This window comes from Gadus chalcogrammus, chromosome 10 (genome assembly GCF_026213295.1).
Source record: "Gadus chalcogrammus isolate NIFS_2021 chromosome 10, NIFS_Gcha_1.0, whole genome shotgun sequence".
NCBI lineage: Eukaryota > Metazoa > Chordata > Actinopteri > Gadiformes > Gadidae > Gadus > Gadus chalcogrammus.
In genome coordinates, this window is record NC_079421.1 from 17,557,474 (window position 1) to 17,579,055 (window position 21,582).

Here is a 21,582-nt window from a genome sequence, read left to right on the forward strand (position 1 = left end):
AGGATATTGCTGGATTATGGTGATCACGAGGGTGTATCTTGCTTCGAAATCACTTCTGCTTTACTTCAACGCTATGCCTCATTTGCCTTTCCGCCCCGTAGGGGAGAGCAAGACAAGTAGCAGAGCGAAAGATGTTTGAAGCCCGAAGGCTCATTTAGACCTGATGGGAAGGCAGATGTTGGAGCTTTAATACACCTCCCCACAGTCCGGCTATTCGTTTCGGGAAATCGATTTTCCTGTGCAGCATAGTTGTTAGTACTGCAAAAAAAAGAAAAGAAAAGGAAAACGTTGCATTTTGAGGTATAATCCATGGAGGCAAATATGTTGGGTGTCCTCAATTATTAATACAATCCAAAGCCGGCGAGGTTCTGAGAGGCTTTCATCTCTTTCAGCACATTGAAGAGTGCCAGACCCTGAGCGGCGAGAACTTTGTGTTAATAAAGTTACGTCAGGGACTTAGACGAAGGTTAGCACCTCACTTCAGCCATAGATTACTGTTCATCCAGGTGTACTTGGCCTATGGGTTCTCTAAGCGTGGACCCTTTACAAAGGCGCTCTTATTACGGTGGCCTCCTTTCAGAGTCAGGACTTTAATCAGACCCACAGAGGCAGAGAGGCGCTGGAGAGTCATCGGTCTTGTCAGATTCAGGTTCGCGCTTCGCTGGCTTCCCAGTGAAGAAAGATTTCCCATTTTCCTAGCCACGGTGTATAGTTTCCTTTCTTTGTTCATTCTTTGTGTCGTCTCAACCCCCAACCCCCCCCCCCTCTTTGTACACTTGCTTCTTCTAGCTCTGTCAACTTCTTCTAATGCTTATTCCACTCTCACCCGCTCTCGCTCTCTCACACACACAGACACACACCAACCCCTCTCGCTACATACATACATACACAGAATAGACAATACTCACTGGCTTTCTCTCTCTCTTGCCCTGTCTCTCTCTCCCCCTTAACTCACACACACAAAACGGTAGACAATATTGACTTACCTTCTCCCTCCCTCTGCACAAACACAATAACGCAATACAGGAGACGCACAGACCCAACAAATGTGTACTTTCTCCCTCCACAGAAACACAAGTCATACACAACCACGGCACAATTCACATTTGCTCTCGTGGCGGACACACGCACACACACACACAAACAAAGCCACTTTAACACGACAAGGCAGTAAAGAGGGCACACTGGCTACTTCTCCTCCGCTCCCTGTGGGTGTGATTGAAGGTCACTGAGTTGTGGCTGGGATTCAGTGGGGGGCGATAGCAGGGGCTCTCAGGCAGGGGAGCAAGAGGAAAAACAAGAAATAACAAGAAGGGAAAATAGGCAAGCAGGGTTGATGGGAAGGTTGGCGGGTGGTGCGCATAAGACCAGGTGGAGATCTGCAGACGCACATTGGTCGGGTGGGTGGGTGGGTGGGTGGGGGATCGGGGTTGGAGACGACCTTCCGGCACAGTCAGGGTTGACAGGTTGCACCTGCCCTCCTGAGCTGGACCTTCCGTCTGGGTGCTGACTGGGTGCAAACCTCTCTCTCGCTCGCCCTCTCCCTCTCTGTCTGTGTCTGTTTCTCTGCGCCTCTCTCTCTCTCTCTCTTTTGTCTGCCTCGGTCTCCCTCTCAGGGACGGGCTGTGCCATTCTAAACCAGCTGGTAGTTAGAAGCTCTGAATAAAGCCGCATGTAGGTGTAAATCCTGTTATGTTCCGGGGAGGCACGGCACCAGCTGTGCCAGCCAGCCAGCCGGCGTCGACGTTGCAGTGTTATTAACATTTTACAGTCCTTTTTCTTTTTCTTGTTTCTTTCTCCCTCCCCACTTCCCCTTCTCCGCCGTCTCTCTCTCTTGTTCTCTCCCGCTATTCCTTTATTTATTCATTCCCAGCTTCCACTACCCCCCCTCCCTCGGTCCTTTCCCTCCCTCAGCCTCCCTCAGCCTCCCCTCCCCTCCCCTCCCCTCCATCTCTCTGCCGGTTGTCAGCAGATCTTAGGATGCCTCCGTCATCTTCAGCGGGTGGAGATGTGGAGAGGGCCCCGGCCTCTGGCGGCGGGGCAGTGACCACCTTCACGTGATTAATCATGGGAAGTGGCAGGAAAAAGCAGCAACACTGTCAGAAAGATTGCGTGCGGAACCTAATGGAGTCGAAAATGTTATGCTTTGCTGTGATGCAATCCATTCTGTGTTCCCCTCCGTTCGTCCGCCCCCCCCCCCCTCTCTCGCTCTAACTGATTTCGTTGTTTCGGTTAGTTTTTTCCTCCTTTTTTCTCTTTCCCTTTTCTGCTTTGTTCTGTCTCGAGCGAGATGTGTAGGCTTTATTTACTACTGCGGAAAAAAGCCACAGAAAATCCACACGGATCAAATGCCTTTCCCGCCCGCGTCGGAGGTGTACGACTCAAACGGAATTCGTCGAAGTCTGAGTCGTGGAAGAGAAATGTTTTTTTTTTTCCCTTTCCCGCTGGTTGTTGTTTGAGGCATTAACGTAAAATCGAACGCTGTACGTCGTCGTTCAGCCGTGTGCCTCTTCAGCCGGGGGACCAATACACACGGGCACCGTCGTCGGGACTCGAACGAGAGTTTAATCGAGAGAGATGGGGGGGGGGGGGGGGGGCGCAGGTGTGGCTCCGTGTGGCGGTGAGGTCACCTCCGCGCTGTGACCCCGGTGAGAGGTGTCAAAGCCAACCGGCTGTATGATGCCAATGGCGATGGGTCTGATCTGAACACGGGCTGGAGAGGAAAAAACCCCAGAAGCAGAATAAATGACCACGCTAATGGAGCTAATGAATGGGCATGTTTCACACGCCAGAGTTTAATTAACCTCGCCTCCTGCCTTGCCCCGTCCCCATCCCCCCCTCTCCCCCTCTCCCCCTCTCCCCCTCCCCCGTCTCCCCCTCCCCAACGCCGCCTCTTCCTGAGGGGAAATGTTTCAAGCGCGCCGGTTTTGCCAAGGGGCGATTAATCCTGGCTGAAGGCGCCGCCGTACCCCAACAAGGCCTCGGCCAATGCTTTTGTCCTTAATTTTGTTTTATCTGCATGTTGTCGCACGCTCCCCTGAACGAATTCTCTCCTCTTGGCCCCGCACTCCTTCTCTCTGCTATCTCATCTCTCACCATCTCTCTCTCTCTCTCTCGCTCTCGCTCTCTCGCTCTCTCGCTCTCTCTCTCTGGCTCTCGACCGCCCACCTCTTCCATCCCTCTCCCTCCCTGTGGCGACACCTGCGGCTACGCGTCGCCCGGCCAACGCCCCCTCGCAGTCAGCAGTCCGTGGCAACCTTAATATGCACATATATTCACCCCTCTCCCAATGCGCTCGTCAGAACCGGAATTAGGTTCAGCCGTCGGTAGCAAGGGGCAGAGCGGGTGCACGTACGCACGCACGCACGCACGCACGCACACACTCGCACACGCTTAGATCCTCGCCCGATATTCATAAGCACATCCTTTGGCCTTCAGTTGTTTATCTCCCATCTCCCTGCAGGGCGCTAGCCTTGGTCGGAAGCAACACATTGCGTTTGTTCAAACACGGATAATGCTCGGGGTTCACATACTGGAGCATGTAAACACACATATATATGGCGGCCGCCTCGCTCTCTCCACCGCCGTCAGACTCTCGCCCATCACTGCTGTCACCTTTTACTCTCCAAACACATCAAGTTGGCTTCCATCAGCCCCACCCCCCGGCCCCACTGCCATCCCCCCCCCCCCCCCCCCCCCCCCCACCACAGGCAGCCATCTCTCATGCCAGAGCCATATCTTGTTAAAAAGAGTTGGTGAAGCTGAAAGGCCAATCACATTACCATACATTGGCCCGACGCGCACACGCACGCACGCGCGCACACGAACACGCACACACGGCGAGCAAAGGAGTGCGGGAGAATAACACTTCATAAAAAGGGGGTCAAATAAAATGGGCAGTGCTGTGATTTAAATATTAATTGCCTAATTGCTCCTTTTTTTTTAATTATAACAAATTTCCGCTGTACAGCACCACGGCGCTGCTATTACTCTACAGAGCTGCCGGCAGCAGTTTGACGGGCGTAACATCGGCACGAGATTAGCATGAACCGCGTCGCGTCTGTGCGCCCAGAAGTCTTTGAAGACTAGGGGGAGGGAGGGCATCAAGAGCCAGAACAGAGGGCCCGGTCGGGCTACGGCCATTTTATGCTGTGGAGAGCTCCTGACTCTAATCTGTCAGAGAGCGAGTGTGTATTATTTATATATATATATATTAAATATATATAAATATATCCGGTAGGCTGGGCCCAGGGGATGGTTAGATGTTCAGATGGACAACACTAGCGCGCTCCAGAGCTGAAAGGCTAAGCGTTGGGGGAAGTTGCGTCAGCCCTCGCAACCTTTTTCTTTCATGGCCGGCCAGCTTTGTGCCTCTTTTTCGCTTTTCTGTTTTTTGAGCGAGTGCCATTACAGTTGGCCACCAAGACCTGCCCGGGGAAACCACTGTGGCCAGAACGAGGGAAAGCCAGCGGTGGAACTCCTCTGCTCTATATTGTCACCTTACCTCCACGAAGCCTCGGGCCTCTTTGAGAATGCTCTTAATTAAAGTAGGACAACTTTGCCTCTGGTGCAGATGGAGTGCTTCCCTCTCTCCCCCTCCCGCTCTACCCCGGCATTAAGGGTCCTTCTATACGCTGGCCTTATCTTCAGGTCTCTGGGCAGGATGCCCAGAGACCTCTATGCTCCTCCTCTATGCCTTTCTCTCTCTCTGGTGGAGAACCATTTCTTAGCAGAGCCCAGACTCTGCTCCAGAAGCTTTTGTGAAGCGCTGACAATCGTCTATCTTTAGGGTTTTTACTCTGCCTGTGTAACGTGTCTCTATCTCGCCATCTCCCTCCCCGTCTCCCCCATATTCCTTTCACTCTCTCGCTCTCTCCCTCTGTGTGCTTAAAGACTCTTTTAGCAGAATTATCTCTGCTGGAGAGGAAGGAACTGTCATGCCATATGGGCTTCCCAAGTCCAGAGAGACGTGAGTGTGCATGCGTGTGCGTGCGTGCGTGCGTGCGCGCGCGCGTGTGTGTGTGTGTGTGTTGCCTGGTTATCTGATCAAGGATTGAGCAGAGAGCGACAGCGCGAGCAGGCTTGCAATGCTCAGGCACCATCAGCCAGTGGCCCGGGGGTTTGCCTTTGAGTGGTTTGCGCCGACAAACACCGCTAATATTAATCCATATTTAATTAGAATCCCGCTTGTGCTTCCTCCTCCCCTCCTGTTCAACCAGCCGCTGGGTGTAGGGACGCAGGGGGGTGGGGGGGACACAGGATTACTAAGTGGGGTTGTTTTTTGTGGGTCTGTGTTTGTCTGTGTTTGGAAGGGGTAGTGAAACAGCCTGTGTGGGAAGAAATGTGTGTGTACTGTGGGAGAGTGGAGGGGCACAGAGAGTAAGGTGAGGTGAAAATAGTGGGGGGTGGGGAGAGAGCGTGTGTGGAGGTGACTCTAGGGGGGGGGGGGGAGAATAGGTGGAGGGGGGGAGGGGTTGTGTGTGTCGGCTCCAGGGGCTAAAGAGGGTTCTCATTCCATTAGGGTGTAGTAAATTGTGATCTGCATCAAAGCCCTCAGCCCTGAAACAATGGCTCCGGCGCCGCGCTGAGATTCCAATCGGCTCGGTGGTTATTTAATGAATTCGCGCGGCCACTCCTCTTAGCCGCTAACGAAGTGGCGGCGGGGCTGGGGGAGAGGCGGCGGGCGGTGCATTTAACATTCATCAGGGGTTCACTCATCGAGGACTGGGTTTTTTTTTTTTTCATTCGATTTATTTTTTTGGGGCGGCTCCTCTTTTTTAGCGGAGTTGGTGTTCGGAGAAGTTTCCGCCTCGATAAGTTCAAACGGACATCGTCTCCTCCCTGTTGTCGGGGAGGCAAACATCTGAGGGACCATGACTTACCGCTGGCTGGCTGGCTGGCTGTGTGTGTGGGTGTGTGGGTGTGTGTGTGTGTGTGACGGCTACGCTCTGCTGTGTGCTGCCCTGCAAGGACCGATGGAGGCCCCGCTAGTGCGTTGCATCAGTGAACAGAAGGAAGAAGGAGCTCTGCTCTCTCCTGCTGTCTTCCACTGGCTCTCCCGTCTTTCTGGCTCGCTCTTTCTTCATCTCATTCTTTTTGTTTCTTGATCTCCATTTCTCTCGCAGTCTCGCGTACTGTCTCGGCTTCTGTGCGTTTCTCTCAGACTTCGTCTTCTCCTTTCTGAGAAGAACATTGTCTCCCTTTCTCTACCTTTCGTGTTTTTCTCTTGGTCCTGGCTCTCTTTTGCTATTTTCTTCTCTGTCCTGTCTGTCTGTACGTCTGTTTTTCTGTCTGCCTGTTTCTCTCTCCTCCACATTTCTGAAAATTAACGTTTAATCAGTATCGCGCCGTTGGGGAAAATGGCCGCTGAAGGTCAGTTAAAAAATGGCCCGATATTAGTAATTAGATTCCTTATTAGCCATTGCCGGTGAGGTGGGTTTCGGAGGAAAACCCGGCTTGAGGGATAGAGATAGAGAGAATAAGAGAGAGAGAAATGCAGTCGTCCAGAGTGTTGACTTAATGTCATCCATCCATTTTGCTTTTTGCATTGGTTGGCCTGGTGATGGCAGAGGGGGGGGGGGGGGGGGGCGGCGCATTCATCACTTGGTCCCTCTAGCTTTAGGCACAAACAAGCATTCTGTCACAGGCCGCCCAGAACACACACACACACACACACACACACACACACACACACACACACACACACACACACACACACACACACACACACACACACACTGATACACACTGATACACACACACACTGATACACATTCTCTCACACAATGCATTCTCCTGGAATAACTGTAAGGACCTATACTGATGCTGACAGCAGAACACTGCAGTGTATACCACACTCTCCCAGAAAACACACAGGCACGGAAAAACACACACATACATTTGCACACAGTATACATGCACGCGCAGCATACACCCACTCACAGAAGAAAAAAAATAACGGTATACATTACACACGCACAGAAAAATACACACAGTATCGACTCATCAGCATACCTACCCTGCCCATGAATGTGTGCACATATTGTCAGAGCTCTCGGAAGTGCGGTGATTGATTGATTGATTGACTGCCCAGGTCATTTGTATTCTAGGGGTGGGGAGGCGGACTGTGTGTGTTTGTGTGTGTGTGTGTGTGTGTGTGTGTGTGTGTGTGTGTGTGTGTGTGTGTGTGTGTGTGTGTGTGTGTGTGTGTGTGTGTGTGTGTGTGTGTGTGTGTGTGTGTGTGTGTGTGTGTGTGTGTGTGCGTGCGTGCGTGCGTGTGTTGCAAGTCCAGAGTCATAATGTATGAGAAGAGCATTTTGCTGATCATTCTTCAGATTCATTCATTTCCAGATCTATTCTCCCTCTCTCTCGTCAACATTACAGGGACTATGCAAAGGACTGTCGTTGGGGCCTGTGTTTCCTATCTAGCTAATTTGCATCCGTTGTCCCTTGTCAGGGAAAAACCTCAGAAAACAATTCCATTTGCATAACAACAGTACATCCCAATTTAACAAATGCTCCTTTCTGCCCCTTCCCCGTGTCCAGAGAGGCATCCCCATTGGGCAGTTCTGCAAGGACTTCAACGAGCAGACCAAGGAGCTGAAGGAAGGCATCCCGCTCCCGATCCGGATCCACGTCAAGGTGCGTCTGGTCAGCCGCCCTACCCTCCAGCCCCACCTCGAACGGCTAATTCCGTGGGCCGCATACCGTTATCAAAGCGCCCTCCATTATTCATATTCGTACCACTGAGGTAAGCTTTTCCATTTTGCCATTTGCATTCATTAATGGAGCAGCACCCAGAGGAACTCCGAGTCAGAGAGCATTAACTGTGTGCAGGAGACCTGAAATTGCTCTGAAACCAGCGCTGCAATTTTGTTATTAAGGTCCCCCCCCGACCTCGCACACCCTCGCAAATATACACACACACGCACCTCCCCACTCACGAATGGTATGTTTGTTAATGGTGCTTGTGGAAAAAAGAGGCAGCTTCTCACTTTGATCTAAATAAATATCTCTAGTTAGGGCTGACGCCTTCTGGAGATAATCAGGGCGGGCCTAATCTCTTAACAAGCGGGAATTCGTTCACATGCAATATTGAGGGCCGGCTCTTCTGACTGCCCACTTGCTCCATCGTGCCGTCGCATCGCTGCCATCTGCTGGTGTCTAAGGGTGCCAGAGCCTCATTAATGCCGTGGCTGTACTTTTAATTGCATCCCATTTTCTCTTTATGTGGTCCTTGGCTCCGTCTTTATTGGCTATTTGAGAAACGTTGTCAGTTTTCCGCCTTGATATCTTCGTAGTGGTCTTTTAGGGGCTGTCGTGTTTTAATGACCGTATTAATGTACACTGAGCTTTGTCATTTCACCCACACAGACACCCCCTTGCCCCCCCCCCAGTCTACCTCTATCCCGCTCATCATCGTCAAATGTAGTGGGCGGCCTTGACGGGGCAAAGTAACGGCACTCTGGAGGATTGAAACGCTGTAAACGATATACTTTTAGCGGTGGAAAGCCCGTCTACATAAGACCTGTCCAGCCAGGGTCAAGGAGGGACGGTTCAGCTGCCAAGCTATCCACTCAATAAGGCAACAAAAAGCGAATGTCTGTATGTTTTCTCTTCTGACATCACCCCCCCCCCCCCCCTCCCCCTGCAGCCTGACAGGACGTACGACCTGAAGATCGGACAGCCCACTGTGTCCTACTTCCTAAAACAGGCGGCGGGCATCGAGAAGGGGGCTGGCAAGACAGGTGAGACCCCCTCCACTTTCACCAGTCATGGGGGGGCAGCAGTGCCTGGCCCGGGGGGTTCCTTCCCGCCAGTGATGGATGTTTTATGTACGAGGTCCCAGAGAGCCGGGCCTGTGCTGGGTCTCCCCGGTGGAAAGCATCTGGAAAGAGAATAATGGATTCACAATTCTCAGAGCCCCGACCAACCACCCACGCAACCCACCTTCTGCTGCTAGTCACTGACAAGTCATCCAAAACCTCACCACACACACACACACACACACACACGCACACGCACACGCACACTCACCGGTGCTGTATCGCAACGTAGGCATTGTTTGTTTTGGATAACCAGCCATCTTCTCCTCTTGAGTCTGAATGAATCTGTAAGCCGTTATTGATTTTGGTTTGACGAATGAGTCCAGTGTTATTCTGTTTTGTGATATTTCCTCATTCGGCCGATGTATTTTCACCCTGGGTGTATGTGATTAATGAGAAGGCAGTGGTTCAACCCCCTGCTTAGATTCTAAAACATAGGCTTCGAACCTTTTGTCTAGGAGTCAAACAGTCTACAACCATTCATCCTGGGGTCCTTAGGTCCTGTTTGACATAGGGTAGCTAGATTTATGGAAAAAATATAATAATCACGATTATTTTGGTCACTATTGAAATCACGATTATTCAAACGATTATTTTTCAGTTTGAAAACATGATGCATTTATTCAGCATTTCTCTCTAAAAAAATACTTTAACTGAGAACTAAGAAATTTCCTCTTAAAAAAAACACAAATTGTTCAAATAGAATAAAGTAGAAATATGTTCTAGCTTTTCTGCAATTTCTATAAAACATTTAATGAATAAAATCAATATACAATATACTTCTGCCCGTCAGGCCACGAGACGGCGGGGAAGGTGACCCTCCGGGCCGTGTACGAGATCGCCCAGGTGAAGGCCCTGGACGAGTGCTTCCGGGTCCGGGACGCCTCCCTCGAGTTCGTCGTCAAGTCCATCATCGGCTCGGCCAACTCCCTGGGGATCGAGATCGTCAAGGAGTAAGACGTTTAGTGTGTGTGTGTGTGTGTGTGTGTGTGTGTGTGTGTGTGTGTGTGTGTGATGTGTGATGTGTGAACCCATTTAGTAATCCTGTGTCCCCCCCTAGGGCTGTGCGATTACAATCTCATAACTAATACAATCGAGTTGAAACGTTTTTTTTGTTTTATTCATAAAATATTTTATAGAAATAGAAGAGCTGGATACATTTTTGTACATTCTTTTCGATTTGAACATTTTGCGTATTTTAAGGGGAAATTTACACCCCAGGAGTTTCTCAGTTACATAGTTTTTTTTTTTTTTTGAGAAATGCTTAATAAATGCATCGTTTTTTCTAACACAAAAATAATCGTTTGAATAATCGTGATTTCAATATTGACCAAAATAATCTTGATTATGATTTCTCTTTTTCATATTCGAGCAGCACTAGTCACCCCCCCGTCCCCCGTCCCCCGTCCCCCATAGAACAGCCACGTCGGGCTAAACAGGCGGGGTGGAGGAAGCACAAGCTGGATTCTAATTAAATATGGATTAATATCAGCTGCGTTTGTCGGCGCCACCACTCAAAGACACATCCCCGGACCACTGACGAGGGCACTACAAGCCTGTGCTCGAGCATCGCTTTCTGCTCAACCCATGAGATAGATAACCAACCACCCCACACCGACACACCCCCGCACCCCCACACACAAGCCCCGTCTCCCCCTCGGACTTTGGGAAGGGAGGGCATGAGGTGAAGTCTACGGTGTGACCGGGGTTGGGGTTAGGGACGCCCAAGCCCGCTCACCGCCTCCTTGTCACCTTGATGAATGATTTAAAACACGCCATCAAAGTTGCAATGCTTTACGCGGTCTCCTGGCTTATTAATGTGTCTCTGCTCTCCCCTCGGCTGCAGTCTGTCTGCGGAGGACTACAGGGTGTTCCTGGAGGGGAGGGAGGAGAAGCTCAAAGCAGACGCGGTCGCAGCTGCTGCCGCCGCAGCCCTGGTCAAGAAGAAGTGAAGAGCCAGCCACCTCCTCCACCTCCTCTTCCTCCTTCATATCTTCCATGTATTTATGTTGATTTTTCCCAGGAGAATCACACACTTCAATCTGAAAAATACCACCACTGTATTTCTTTGTGTGTAAACCATCACTGTTTTGTGTGTATATCCATTTTTTCAAATAAATGCTTTGCGTATGATTTGTGCCTTTATATATTATTCTGAGAGTTGTGTGCCTATTGTTATTCTGGCCTGGGGTGGTTCTTCAGCCAATATATGGTTATGACTTAATAAAATGTAATTTGAGTTCATTAATCCGTAAAGAGAGTTAATGGAGTTTCCCTGACCTCATTTGTGTTGCAGTTTATAGTATTTCCAGTAGGTGGCCAAAAGATATTTTGAGTGTCCTTGAAAGCGATGTTTACCCTCAACTTATTTTGTATGTGAGCGCATCAACGTTTGTTTTCTCTTTTATTCGCCTTTGTTAATGTTTGCAATAGTATTTATTACCCGAGATGCCGACGGTCAATATCAGAAAGAGAAGTATGGCCTTTTTTACAACTTTTCTCACTTGTTGGATGGATCGTTTTAAGAACGTGTAAATACTGTACATTCCAAATGCGTATTAATTCGATATATATGAATATACATGTTGCCTGGAGAAAACTTTGAAGGAAGGGAAAATTGGCCCATTAAGTTGCCTGCTTTCATATGAGGCCTATAATGTATCCATCCGTGCGTCAGAAAACCTAGGCCTACACATGAATTGTAGGCCTGAATTGTATACCTTTTAGAATAAACACTTAAGTAGGAGATGCTATTAAATCTAAATCGAGAAAAGGTTTCATAAGCGCAAACGTTAAGTAGTGCAGTACAATGATCAACCAGTAGATAGCAGCAGCAGCCTTTCTATCGCCATTCCGTCGCCTGTCATACACACTGCGGTAGCTAGTGATGGAACATTATGTTCGGTTGCGGAGAAGCACAGTGGCGTGTGAAGGGCTTGTCTTTCAATGAACGTTTTTGTGAGGAAGACGAATCTGTATTTCATGAAAATGAGACAGTTCGAATGAAAACCCAGCCAATCCATGAAGCCATAGCAAGCAGGATGATGGTCTGGAAACGGGTTCCTTTTGTACGCTTAGCCGACGTTTTTTGTCCCGTCCTCTACCCCATAAGGATCACCTCCTGATCTCTTGTAACGAAGCATAAATTTGTCTCGCATCCCTCTTTACAGTACCTCTAATTTTAGCCTCCTTTCCTCCTCCCCGTCTTTGTCTCCCCTCGCTATCTCCTGCCCTCCCCTCCCAGAACCAACTGAATGGGATGCTGAGAATAAGGGAGGTGGCTCCCGAGTAGCATCATGGCTCTCGAGCAGGAATGCCTATATATGGAGCCTTACCACCATCACTGGGCAGGTACATCAGAGCGTGTAGGCAACATATTTGTAAAGGGGGGGGGGGGGGCATTGGGAGGGGTGTGTGTATATGAAAGTATGCCCCTCCACACAATGGCTCATCATATGCAGTGGGAGTCCAATTGGCTGTGTGTGTGTGTGTGTGTGTGTGTGTGTGTGCGTGTGCGTGTGCGTGTGCGTGTGCGTGTGCGTGCGGCTGTACACATGCGCACTAGCCGCCAGGAGCATGTGCGTCACTGTGACTCAGAAGGTGCCTCGTTCTTGTCTCGTCATGCGTGTGCGTCAGTGCTGTTGCTGAGCGGAGCTCGCTCCGGGGGAAGAAATGGGAGGGAGGGAGGGAGGGAGGGAGGGAGGCGGGGAGGACAGAAGGCGGGCCAACGTGGGCGATGACGATGAGGGGTGGGGATGACGTCGAGGCAGGGAGGGGGGCTGAGCCCAGCGGGGTAGGACTGGAAGTGACGACACTTTCGCAGCAGTAGCATTAAGTGCACTTTAATATAAATGCATTTGTTTGACGACAAAATACACTTAGCAACACGATAGAACACTGATCCACAATGTCCATTTATCGCTACGATACCATGTATATAGATACTCAATCATATGCCATAGAAATGTCTCTCATATATCTATATATATATGTACAGATACAGAACGGTAGCTTTTTCATATAAATGTACAAATGTGTACAACCTTTCTCCCAAAGAAACCTTTGTCCACAGATTATGCATAAGCATTAACATATCTCTTTTTTGAAATATCACACAAACAATGTAATCATCTTACACATATAATAATTTAGCCTTGAATAGCTAGAACGTAGGAATCAATCCTTTACTTGACCGTAGACAATTCTACGTGAGTGCGTCGACACCAATGGGAATAGTACCATTCTCAACCCGTGTCGCTTGGAAACTGAATACAAATAGCACCCCTTCCCGAATTTCATTTTTTAAAACAAAACTTTTTTCGTAGTCTAACCCCTCTCAAAAAAGAAGAATCACTCATTCACTTAGTCAATTTGTGTACCTCAGACTACACACCACACTCCAGAGGAGCGTCGATGCCGCGTGTCCATTGGGAACGGACGTGGGTCATAAAGAGAGAGTTCAGAGTTCACCAGGTCACTGCCCGGTCAGGGCGGTCAGAGAGATGGCCGCTATAAGCTGCCAGCATTGCAAATATTGATGCTGCAAGAATATCCAGCCACATGTCTGTCACCTGTCTTGAAGCCAGGAGTTGAAAACCTCACTTTTCAGAGTCCAGCCGTGGCGGGGGGTCACCTCACCGCTTGTGACTCCCGCTGTGTTCCGTCGAGTGTATCCATGGAAACATGGAACATTCTGGAGATCTTCACATGCTTCTAAAGATGTTCCGTGTTTTTTTGTTTGATTGTTTCATTGCACGTCACTATTGATACACAAGTCTTAAGATGGAGATACATATGAAACATTAAAGGATGGCAGCGGCAGCAAACTCAAACCTCAAAGTGTAGTGGCTTTTTGGGTTGATTCTCCATTTTGTGCGTTGTTTTTTTTTGCAGTGTGTTTGAGTATAGAAAGAATCAGAGCAGAAATGGCTCTTGGAATTTGATCGACGTCGTGACAAGGCGTCAAACTGTAACATGCGAGTCATCGATAGTGGTTAGCAAGCCCGAAGTGTGTTGGAGAATCTGTAAACATGTTACTAGTACATTTGAGGCTTGCGTTTGCGTAGCTGCCGGTCAGGCATCGCTGTTATATATCATTCCCCCTACAGAGCTAGCAAGAATCTTTTTGTTCACAACAGATATTTTTTGCTTTTTTTCACTACGAGTGAATACAAATGCGCGTCCGGTTAAAGTTAAACAGCGCTTACACGTTCAGAGGAGTTTCTCTCTGTCTGTTATCTGAAGCTCGTGGTACAAGTAAAAGCTGGGTAGTACCGCATGCACCCAAAACTCAGTCAGTGATGGGCCCACGAAGAGGCAACGCCATGGTAACGTCGTAGTAATACACAGAATACTGACTCGAACCAAAATATAGAAAGCTCATCTTTGTTCCCAGGAGACATGAAGGAGTTAAAGTCCTTAAGTTGTATATACATTATGTATATTTATACACTTAATTATTTTTTACTTTTCAGTAAAAGGTGTCTCCACAAAATATGACAATATGCCATACTTAATGAAGTAAGTCACAGACTTATTTTAGAACGGAGAAACACTTCCACTCCCATCTGAAACACAAAAGAAGAGGAAGAAGAGAAGGAGAGGTTAGCATTGGCTCGCCTCCAAGGGGAATCGTGTCTAATCTTTTATCTGCGCCATCAAACACAAACAGGGCTCGGTGCTGCTCTCACCTTGGTGGAAGCACTGCGGCGATGGGTGACACTGGAGTTGATACAACTCAGGTTGTTGCCCTAAGCCAGGGGCGATCGAGGCACCTGCCCCAAACATGGGTTCCAGGACAGCCAGCTCCTCCAGGAGGGACTGGGTGCAGGACGTGGCCGGCGCCGGCGAGCCGCGGGGCGAGGCGCAGTAGGCCGGGGAGGCCATGGGCGAGGCGGTGAGCACCAGGGGAGGGGAGGCCGGGATGGACGAGCAGGAGGACAGCGGAGATGACATCACCTCGATCTCCATCGGCTCCTCGCGGTCCGACCCCTCCCCGCCCGCCGCCGGCTCGCCCGCGGATCTAGGGTGCGCCGATTGGACACTACAGAAGTGGTGACCCGCCCCCTCGAAGAAGGAGGAGGGTTGGAGCCAGCACGCGGGGGGGTGGGGCTGCTGCGGGGAGGAGGGGCTGGAGGGGCTCGGGGAGGGGCAGTGCAGGTCGGGGGAGCAGAGGCCCGGCGAGAGGGGCGGCGGGGCGGCGGTGAAGTCGTGGATCAGGGTCTCGAGGAGGTTCTCCTCAAACAGAGACTCGTCGTCGTCCAGGAACATGGGCACGTCCAGCCCCCGCCACGCCTTGATGGGGTACAGCTCCCCGAGCGCGTGGGCCGACTCGGCCTCGGAGACGTCCAGGACGGGGGAGGGGGGGCAGGAGGAGGGCGACATGGAGGGCGGGGAGAGCTTGGACAGCAGCGGGTCCAGGTAGAAGCCCTCGGCCAGGGTGCTGATGTGGCGCGCCAGCAGGGAGATCTCCAGCCGCTCCTTCTCCCGCTCCCGCTCCAGGGAGAAGAAGGCCAGGCCGGACTGCTTGCCGGGCGAGGCCTCGGGCGTCAGGAGGCCCTCGGGGGGGTAGTGGAGGGGCCCCAGCGGGACGTCCACGTACAGGGGGCCCCGCACCTCGGGCAGGGTCATCACGGTGCAGTCGCCGTCCCCGGGGCTGTCGGGGGTGGGCGGCAGCTTCTCGTAGAGGGCAGCGTTGTAGGGCTCGGCGGGGAAGAGCAGCTCGCTGCTGGGCGGCAGCGGCATGGCCAGGGGCAGCTTGGCGGACAGGGTGGTGGTGCTGGTGGTGGTGGTGGTGGTGGGGGTGGTGCTGGGGGGGGGCGGGGTGCTGGAGGAGCTGGTGGTGGGGGCGGACGGGGAGATGGAGGTGCCCATGGAGGTGGAGGCGGCCGAGGTCAGCGGCGGCGTGGTGGCGCCCGCGGGGTCGAAGCTGAAGAGGGGGTCGCCGAACAGGAAGCTGGCCCCGCCCAGGTCGGGGGTGTAGGGCGGCGTGCACACAAACTCCTTGGTCTGCTGGGCCTGGGGGGGGGGGGAGGGCATGGGGGGCAGCGGCTGGGGCTGGGGGGGCAGCGGGGTGTCCAGCTGGAAGGCCGAGGGGAGGAGGATGTTCTGCTCCAGGAAGTCCATGTCGGTCACCGTGGCGACGGTGACGGGGGTGGGGGAGGCGGCGGCCGAGGCGCTGGGCTCCGGGGCGGCGGCGGCGGCGGCGGCGGCGGCGGCCGAGTGGAAGAAGCTGTCCTCCTCCAGGGAGGAGAGGCTGGAGCGGGGGTCTCCCTCGCCCAGCTGCATGGGCTCGGCGGCGCTGCTGCCGCTGGCCGCCGGCTCGTCGGAGGAGCCCACGCTGCAGCCCGCCGTGCTGAAGTCGAAGGACTGGCCCGACAGGCCGCTGCTGCCCGGGGTGAACACCTGGTCCGGGCTGGACAGGGTCTCGGGGGACTGCAGGCTGAGGCCCTCGGGCTGGGAGGTGCCGGTGCTGAGGACCAGGCTGAGCTGGGTGTGCTCCGAGCTGAGCTGCTGGCGCACGGACCACGCCTCCGCCTCGCTGCAGGGGAGGGGAGAGAACGACAACAGCAGATGGTGAGACCGGGAAACGTTTCAGTGGACCATCACGCTCCAAGCTTGAGTCGTGTGTGTGTGTGTGTGTGTGTGTGTGTGTGTGTGTGTGTGTGTGTGTGTGTGTGTGTGTGTGTGTGTCTGTGTGTGTGTGTGTGTGTGTGTGTGTGTGTGTGTGTGTGTGTGTGTGTGTGTGTGTGTGTGTGTGTGTGTGTGTGTGTGGGTGGGTGCTCATGCTTTGGTTCTGAGGGTTACCTGATGATGTAGTTGTTGCTGCTGATGGGGCTGTCCCCCCCGGCCTCCAGCTGCAGTACCATGTACAGCCACACCCACGACTGGTCCTCGGCCTGCAGCCGCACCACCATCTCCGCTCGGCCCTCGCCGCCCTCCCTCACTGTGGGGTAGAAGAGGTGGAGGAGGAGGATAAGTACACAGCGAGCTGACATCACCCTGTAATCCCAATTAATCACCAGGCACCCCCACTGGTGTGCGGCCTGTGCCAGCTGGAATGCACTGGCATTGTGTGTGGGCACAGCATTGTGTGTGTGTGTGTGTGTGTGTGTGTGTGTGTGTGTGTGTGTGCAGAATGGCACGACGCTCAGTGTTTGTTGTTAGCTGGTGGCTAGCGGCCTGCGGCACGGTGGTAGGCTCCACTTACGTAGGCTGCGGTGCTGAGCCGAGGCGTGCGACAGATCCTGGGGGTGCAGGAGGCTGTACCAGGAGTGGGAGCGTAGCGCCGCCGCATCAAAGCCCAGATAGGAGCTCACACTGCGTGGGCGAGAGAGAGAGAGAGAGAGGGAGAGAGAGAGCGGGTTAAAGGCCTGTACCTTTCTTATACAAGTGACGTTATCTCTGATGAACACATTCTATTGACAATCTTTATGGGAAACTTGATGGTAAAGTGACTGAGGTTGTTGGGGGGGGGGGGGGGGGGGGGGGGGGGCACCACCTCACCTGTCCTGAGCGTCCTGGAGCCTCATGTCGCGGCCGTGCAGGGAGTAGAAGCAGGCCAGGAAGAAGTTGCCCTCAGCGGGATGGGGTTGGAGGTTGGGCTGGGGCGGGGGGGGGACGGGGGACAGCTCCGCCCCGGGCGCCCCCGAGCGGGCGGGGTGGGGCTCCAGCGGGGAGCAGAAGCACACCCAGACGGGGTTGGAGGTCCAGTAGGTGGAGGAGGTGGTGGTGGTGGAGGTGGAGGTGGAGGCTGAGGTGGAGGGGGGCGTTGCCAGGCAGCGGGCGCGGATCAGGACCAGCTTGTTGCCGGCACTCTGACGGCGGACCGACTTGGAGGTGTTGAAGCGACAGCGGAAGAGGCGGTCTGTCGGCGGGGGGGACAAAAGGTTTCTCGGTGAATAGAAAGTACATCAATAACCGGGCTTGAATGCAGAGAGGGACACAATGCATGAATGGGGACAGTGTTGGGGTTTTTCGTTGTTTTTTTTTCTTTCTTTCGGCTCACCTTGGTCGAGGTTGGAGACGTTGGTGAGGTTGTTCCTCATGACGAAGTGATCCGTAGACTCGATGATGTCGTAGACACTGTCGCCCTGAGCAACCAAATCCACCTGGAGAAGAAGAAATAAGGAGAGGAAAAAATACCGTCAAATAAATCCCTCACAGAGTTCTTGGTGATATAATGAGTGAATACAGTGCAACACTTCATTCATAATAATAATAAATAATATAAAAATAAAAATATATGTCACTCACCATTGAGTGTCCCAGGTGGTCGGACACGCTGTCCGAGAGGTACAGCAGCTTGCCTTCCCCGCTCACCAGCATTAGAAACCCGGGCAGCGCCTGCACCAACTCCGACAGCTCGTGGAAAGACAGAAATCTCGCGCTCTCCTCGAGACTCATGGCAGTTCCCGATTCTGAAAGAGGATTCACCGAAAAAGGATTAATTATTTTTTAACCACATGTAAATCCCAACGCAACCGTCTAAACACACCGCCTCCTACGGACCGCTGTCATTGACCGCTTTCGGGCAGCGGCAGAACCATGGCCAGAGCTCTGCGCGTCTCCTTAGCGCTGGAGCGTTTCAGCACTGGACAGCGACAAACAGCCTCATAGCGCTATAATGAACCAATGTTCTAACAATCAGCTTTAAGAGACCTCACCAGCATCCATAGAAGGGGATTCTCTTTTTGAGAGCCAACAGCTAGAAATACGCATTTGCTTGTTATGCAAGAAAACACTTGTTGATTCTACACGTACGCCCGCAAACCAAACGGAGATAGAAACATCGAGCGTGGAAAAATAACAGCGCGTCTCCTTTCCCACGCAGCAACACACACTGATACACGGATCAACAGGTAGTGTCGTGCGATGTGACTGCACATTCTCATCATAGCTTACCCTCGCTGAAGAAGACGGATTTCCTGGTGTACATGCACGCCAGTGACATGATGTGCAGGTAGGACAGCCGCGCTTTATCGGCGTCGGTGATGGGCAACAAGTCCTTGAGGTTCCGGATCTCCGCGTTGATCTGGTCCCGGCGAGCCTTGGACGCTCCCTTGGTCGAGCGATACATAGTTGGCCGTGGAAGTTTGGCCCGTTGGGGATATTAAGACGATCAATCCCCGGGGTTGTTCAAGTTAAACGAGCCTGTCTTTCTGCTGGAAGTCTGTCTGTCCTCACTGTCTCCAGGAGATGTGATTGAGAGACAAGGCGGTGGAACAGCTGGTAGCCCTTGGTCAAGTCTTACTGGGTTGTCATCGCTTTTATAGTAGAGTAAGGGCTAAAAAAAATAACCTTCTCTTGTTATTAGATTTTCCTATCCTCACAGCTCCGCCACAGCGTCCAGCTCAGGTGCTGCTGGCCGGCTGCTGGGTGTCTTTCCCACGGTGAGAGAGTGCTGGTGGTTCGGCGGCGGTGGGAGCCGTCTCTCGCTGTAAAGTCCGGATCCCGCACATCTGATTGAGGGACTCTGCTCGCCTGCATCTTATATAGCCTGGGACTCCTCTGGAGTAGGGGGGCTCCCAACGCACCAACACCGACGTAAACGGGAGGAGGGGGGGCTCAGGAGGAAGGGAGGGCTAGGGGGGAGTGATGTATCATATCAATGCGAGCGAGGCTGAGTCGCTCTCCTCCAGCCCGGGCCCCCTCCCTCGCGCGTGCCCTCTCCTTTCAGCGGCACTCTCCCGACGTCAGCGCTCTCCTCGGCTCGCTGATGACGTAGGTCTGAAATCGGGAGCTCCGGCGACGCAAAAAGCCCGATTTGGACAAAACCGTGTAGGGGGCGGAGCCTAGAGCGAAACGTAAACGGAGTCACCGGACTCCGGTGTATCGGAGGGGGGTGGGTGGGTGGATTTGGGAGGGGGGGGGGGGACAGGATCTCTGTGTTTAGTCTGGCGCCTATATGCATAGACTTTACCTTTTGTGTCTTAGCTGTATATCTTTCTTCAGCTTCAGGCTGCTGTGTAATTGTTGAAGAATTATCATTATTATAGGGACGCGCTTGTGGGTTTGATATTGATCATGTTGCTTATAGACTCGCAGCCTTTACCGATGCATGATGAATGATAACGTTATGAATGGAAACACGTCTGGCTTTATCCTGCGATTGTAAATATTATGTTGTTGCTTATGAGGACGGATTTAATCAATATCCCCGTTTATTCCCTTCATGAACAACGATTGAAAGGTTGCAGGTTTATCGCATTTTTTGTTAGCCCCCGTCTTGCTCAAATCCCTCGTAATTTTCGTCACCTCTCCGACAGAAAATAAAGGAGCAGCTGATCAATAGCCTACCAAATTCTGTGAATGACCAGATAATGTGATCCAAATGGAATCTGTGGCGTGCAGGACAAACACCGACCAGGGTGTGGGCATTAACTGACATATTTCCCGCGCCATTTATTTATGAGTCCCATAGGCTAAATAACCTCATATGTGGAGCGCGACATACTCTACTGCAACCTCCCTGAATGGACCGATAGATATTATAAATTATATATCGAATGGCATCCATGAGGCGCGCTGCAGTTATTGCGCATTTAATCCGCTGCAAGGTGCACGTGATAGAAAACGCACCGTTTCTAAAAATAGCTCTTACCGGCGACTGACGTATCAGAGTTTGAAGTGCGCCCCCCAATCAGCCCCGGCCGTGCTATTTATAGCCAGACATTCCACTTATAGTTTGAAATACATTTCATAGACTATAGGCCGGGTGTACAGGTTACTTTAAACCTAATCTAGTCCCAGGTATACCTTCTGCTAGACTGTTTAATGGTAACACAAGAAGCCTGTACAATAATGTAAAACTAAAAATGTAAAATAATGTCATATTATTATAGAAATCATCCAGTATAATTTCTTTAATTTGCAGATTATGTCGTTTATTGAGAGGTCACGCCCTGAAACCTTTAAACTACAGGCACTGATATGCATTGCATTACATGCTGCACATCAGCCCCTATGATAGCTGGGGATCCAATAAACAGTCTGACAGCGGAAATCATCTCTATTAGACCCAGGTATACACAACAAGGCTAGAGATTTAGGAAGAAATTAGATATACAAATATATGTTTGGCATATGTATAAATATCTAAAGGGGAACATCACATATGTAAACTTTGTTTCTGTTATGTTTTGGTCACATGTTTGCCTGATAACTAATTAGTCTTCTTTGGAATACAATGGTCAGTTATTAAGACTGTTCTAAGATTGTTCTAAATATGAATATCACTATACAAGGTTAACCATAAAGATATATACTTATAGCACCTTGCCACTTCCAAATCCTTATTTGAGGCCACATTCCTGCAAAACTAATTTATATATTTTTAATTACATTTGAGACAATTTCATTTTACATGTTTCAATATAAGCATATATAACCTTTGTTATTTAATGGAAGTATTCAATTGTAAAACAGCATATAAGATTGAAATCCAGTAATCCAAAACCTTTTGATGCCCTGTCCAGATGAGATTTACATCACTCCCTCATATCAATAGATTATTTAGTTGATGGCTCACCCCAGCAAACGGGGACGATCAGTCACACCTATACCAGAACACCAAGTCAAGTCAAGTACGTTTGGTTTGTGTAGGCACAGGTCGCATGAAACGTCATTTCCCCTAACATTAAACCTTATAAAGGTTAAGGAGACACTCCCTTATTAATTATCTGGGACAAAACTTTGAGATCCCTCCTTCCAGGGAAGCGGAGGAGTGCAGTGCAATGGCTGCCATGATGGACAGGCA

At 51.3% G+C, this 21,582-nt stretch overlaps 2 protein-coding genes across 2 annotated transcripts in view; one reads left to right on the forward strand and one right to left on the reverse strand.

Annotated features, from left to right (window-relative positions):
• Nucleotides 1–11,078, forward strand: part of mrpl11 (mitochondrial ribosomal protein L11) — a 28,137-nt gene extending 17,059 nt beyond the window's left edge. Inside the window, exons 3-6 of the mRNA XM_056600478.1 lie at nt 7,546–7,641; nt 8,654–8,747; nt 9,619–9,778; nt 10,672–11,078. Of these exons, the coding sequence (XP_056456453.1) occupies nt 7,546–7,641; nt 8,654–8,747; nt 9,619–9,778; nt 10,672–10,777 (456 nt within the window). The 3' untranslated portion in view covers nt 10,778–11,078. The remainder of the gene's footprint in view (nt 1–7,545; nt 7,642–8,653; nt 8,748–9,618; nt 9,779–10,671) is intronic.
• Nucleotides 11,079–14,363: 3,285 nt separating this feature from the next.
• On the reverse strand, nt 14,364–19,263 carry npas4a (neuronal PAS domain protein 4a). The gene is made up of 8 exons (XM_056600473.1): nt 18,729–19,263; nt 18,081–18,244; nt 17,833–17,935; nt 17,331–17,691; nt 17,035–17,144; nt 16,632–16,770; nt 14,516–16,365; nt 14,364–14,392 (listed from the first exon to the last, which is right to left on the reverse strand). The coding sequence occupies exons 1-8, from the start codon at nt 18,901–18,903 to the stop codon at nt 14,364–14,366; spliced, it is 2,931 nt and encodes a 976-aa protein (XP_056456448.1). The 5' UTR covers nt 18,904–19,263.
• Nucleotides 19,264–21,582: the final 2,319 nt, after the last annotated feature.

What these genes read in the sequence shown, in the direction of transcription:
- npas4a (XM_056600473.1), bottom strand. Translation starts at nt 18,903, where the DNA reads ATGTATCGCTCGACCAAGGGAGCGTCCAAGGCTCGCCGGGACCAGATC. An exon ending in CTCCAGGACGCTCAGGACAG is followed by an intron (nt 17,145 to 17,330) that starts GTGAGGTGGTGC and finishes TCGCCCACGCAG; the next exon opens with TGTGAGCTCCTATCTGGGCT. An exon ending in GGCTCAGCACCGCAGCCTAC is followed by an intron (nt 16,771 to 17,034) that starts GTAAGTGGAGCC and finishes TCTACCCCACAG; the next exon opens with TGAGGGAGGGCGGCGAGGGC.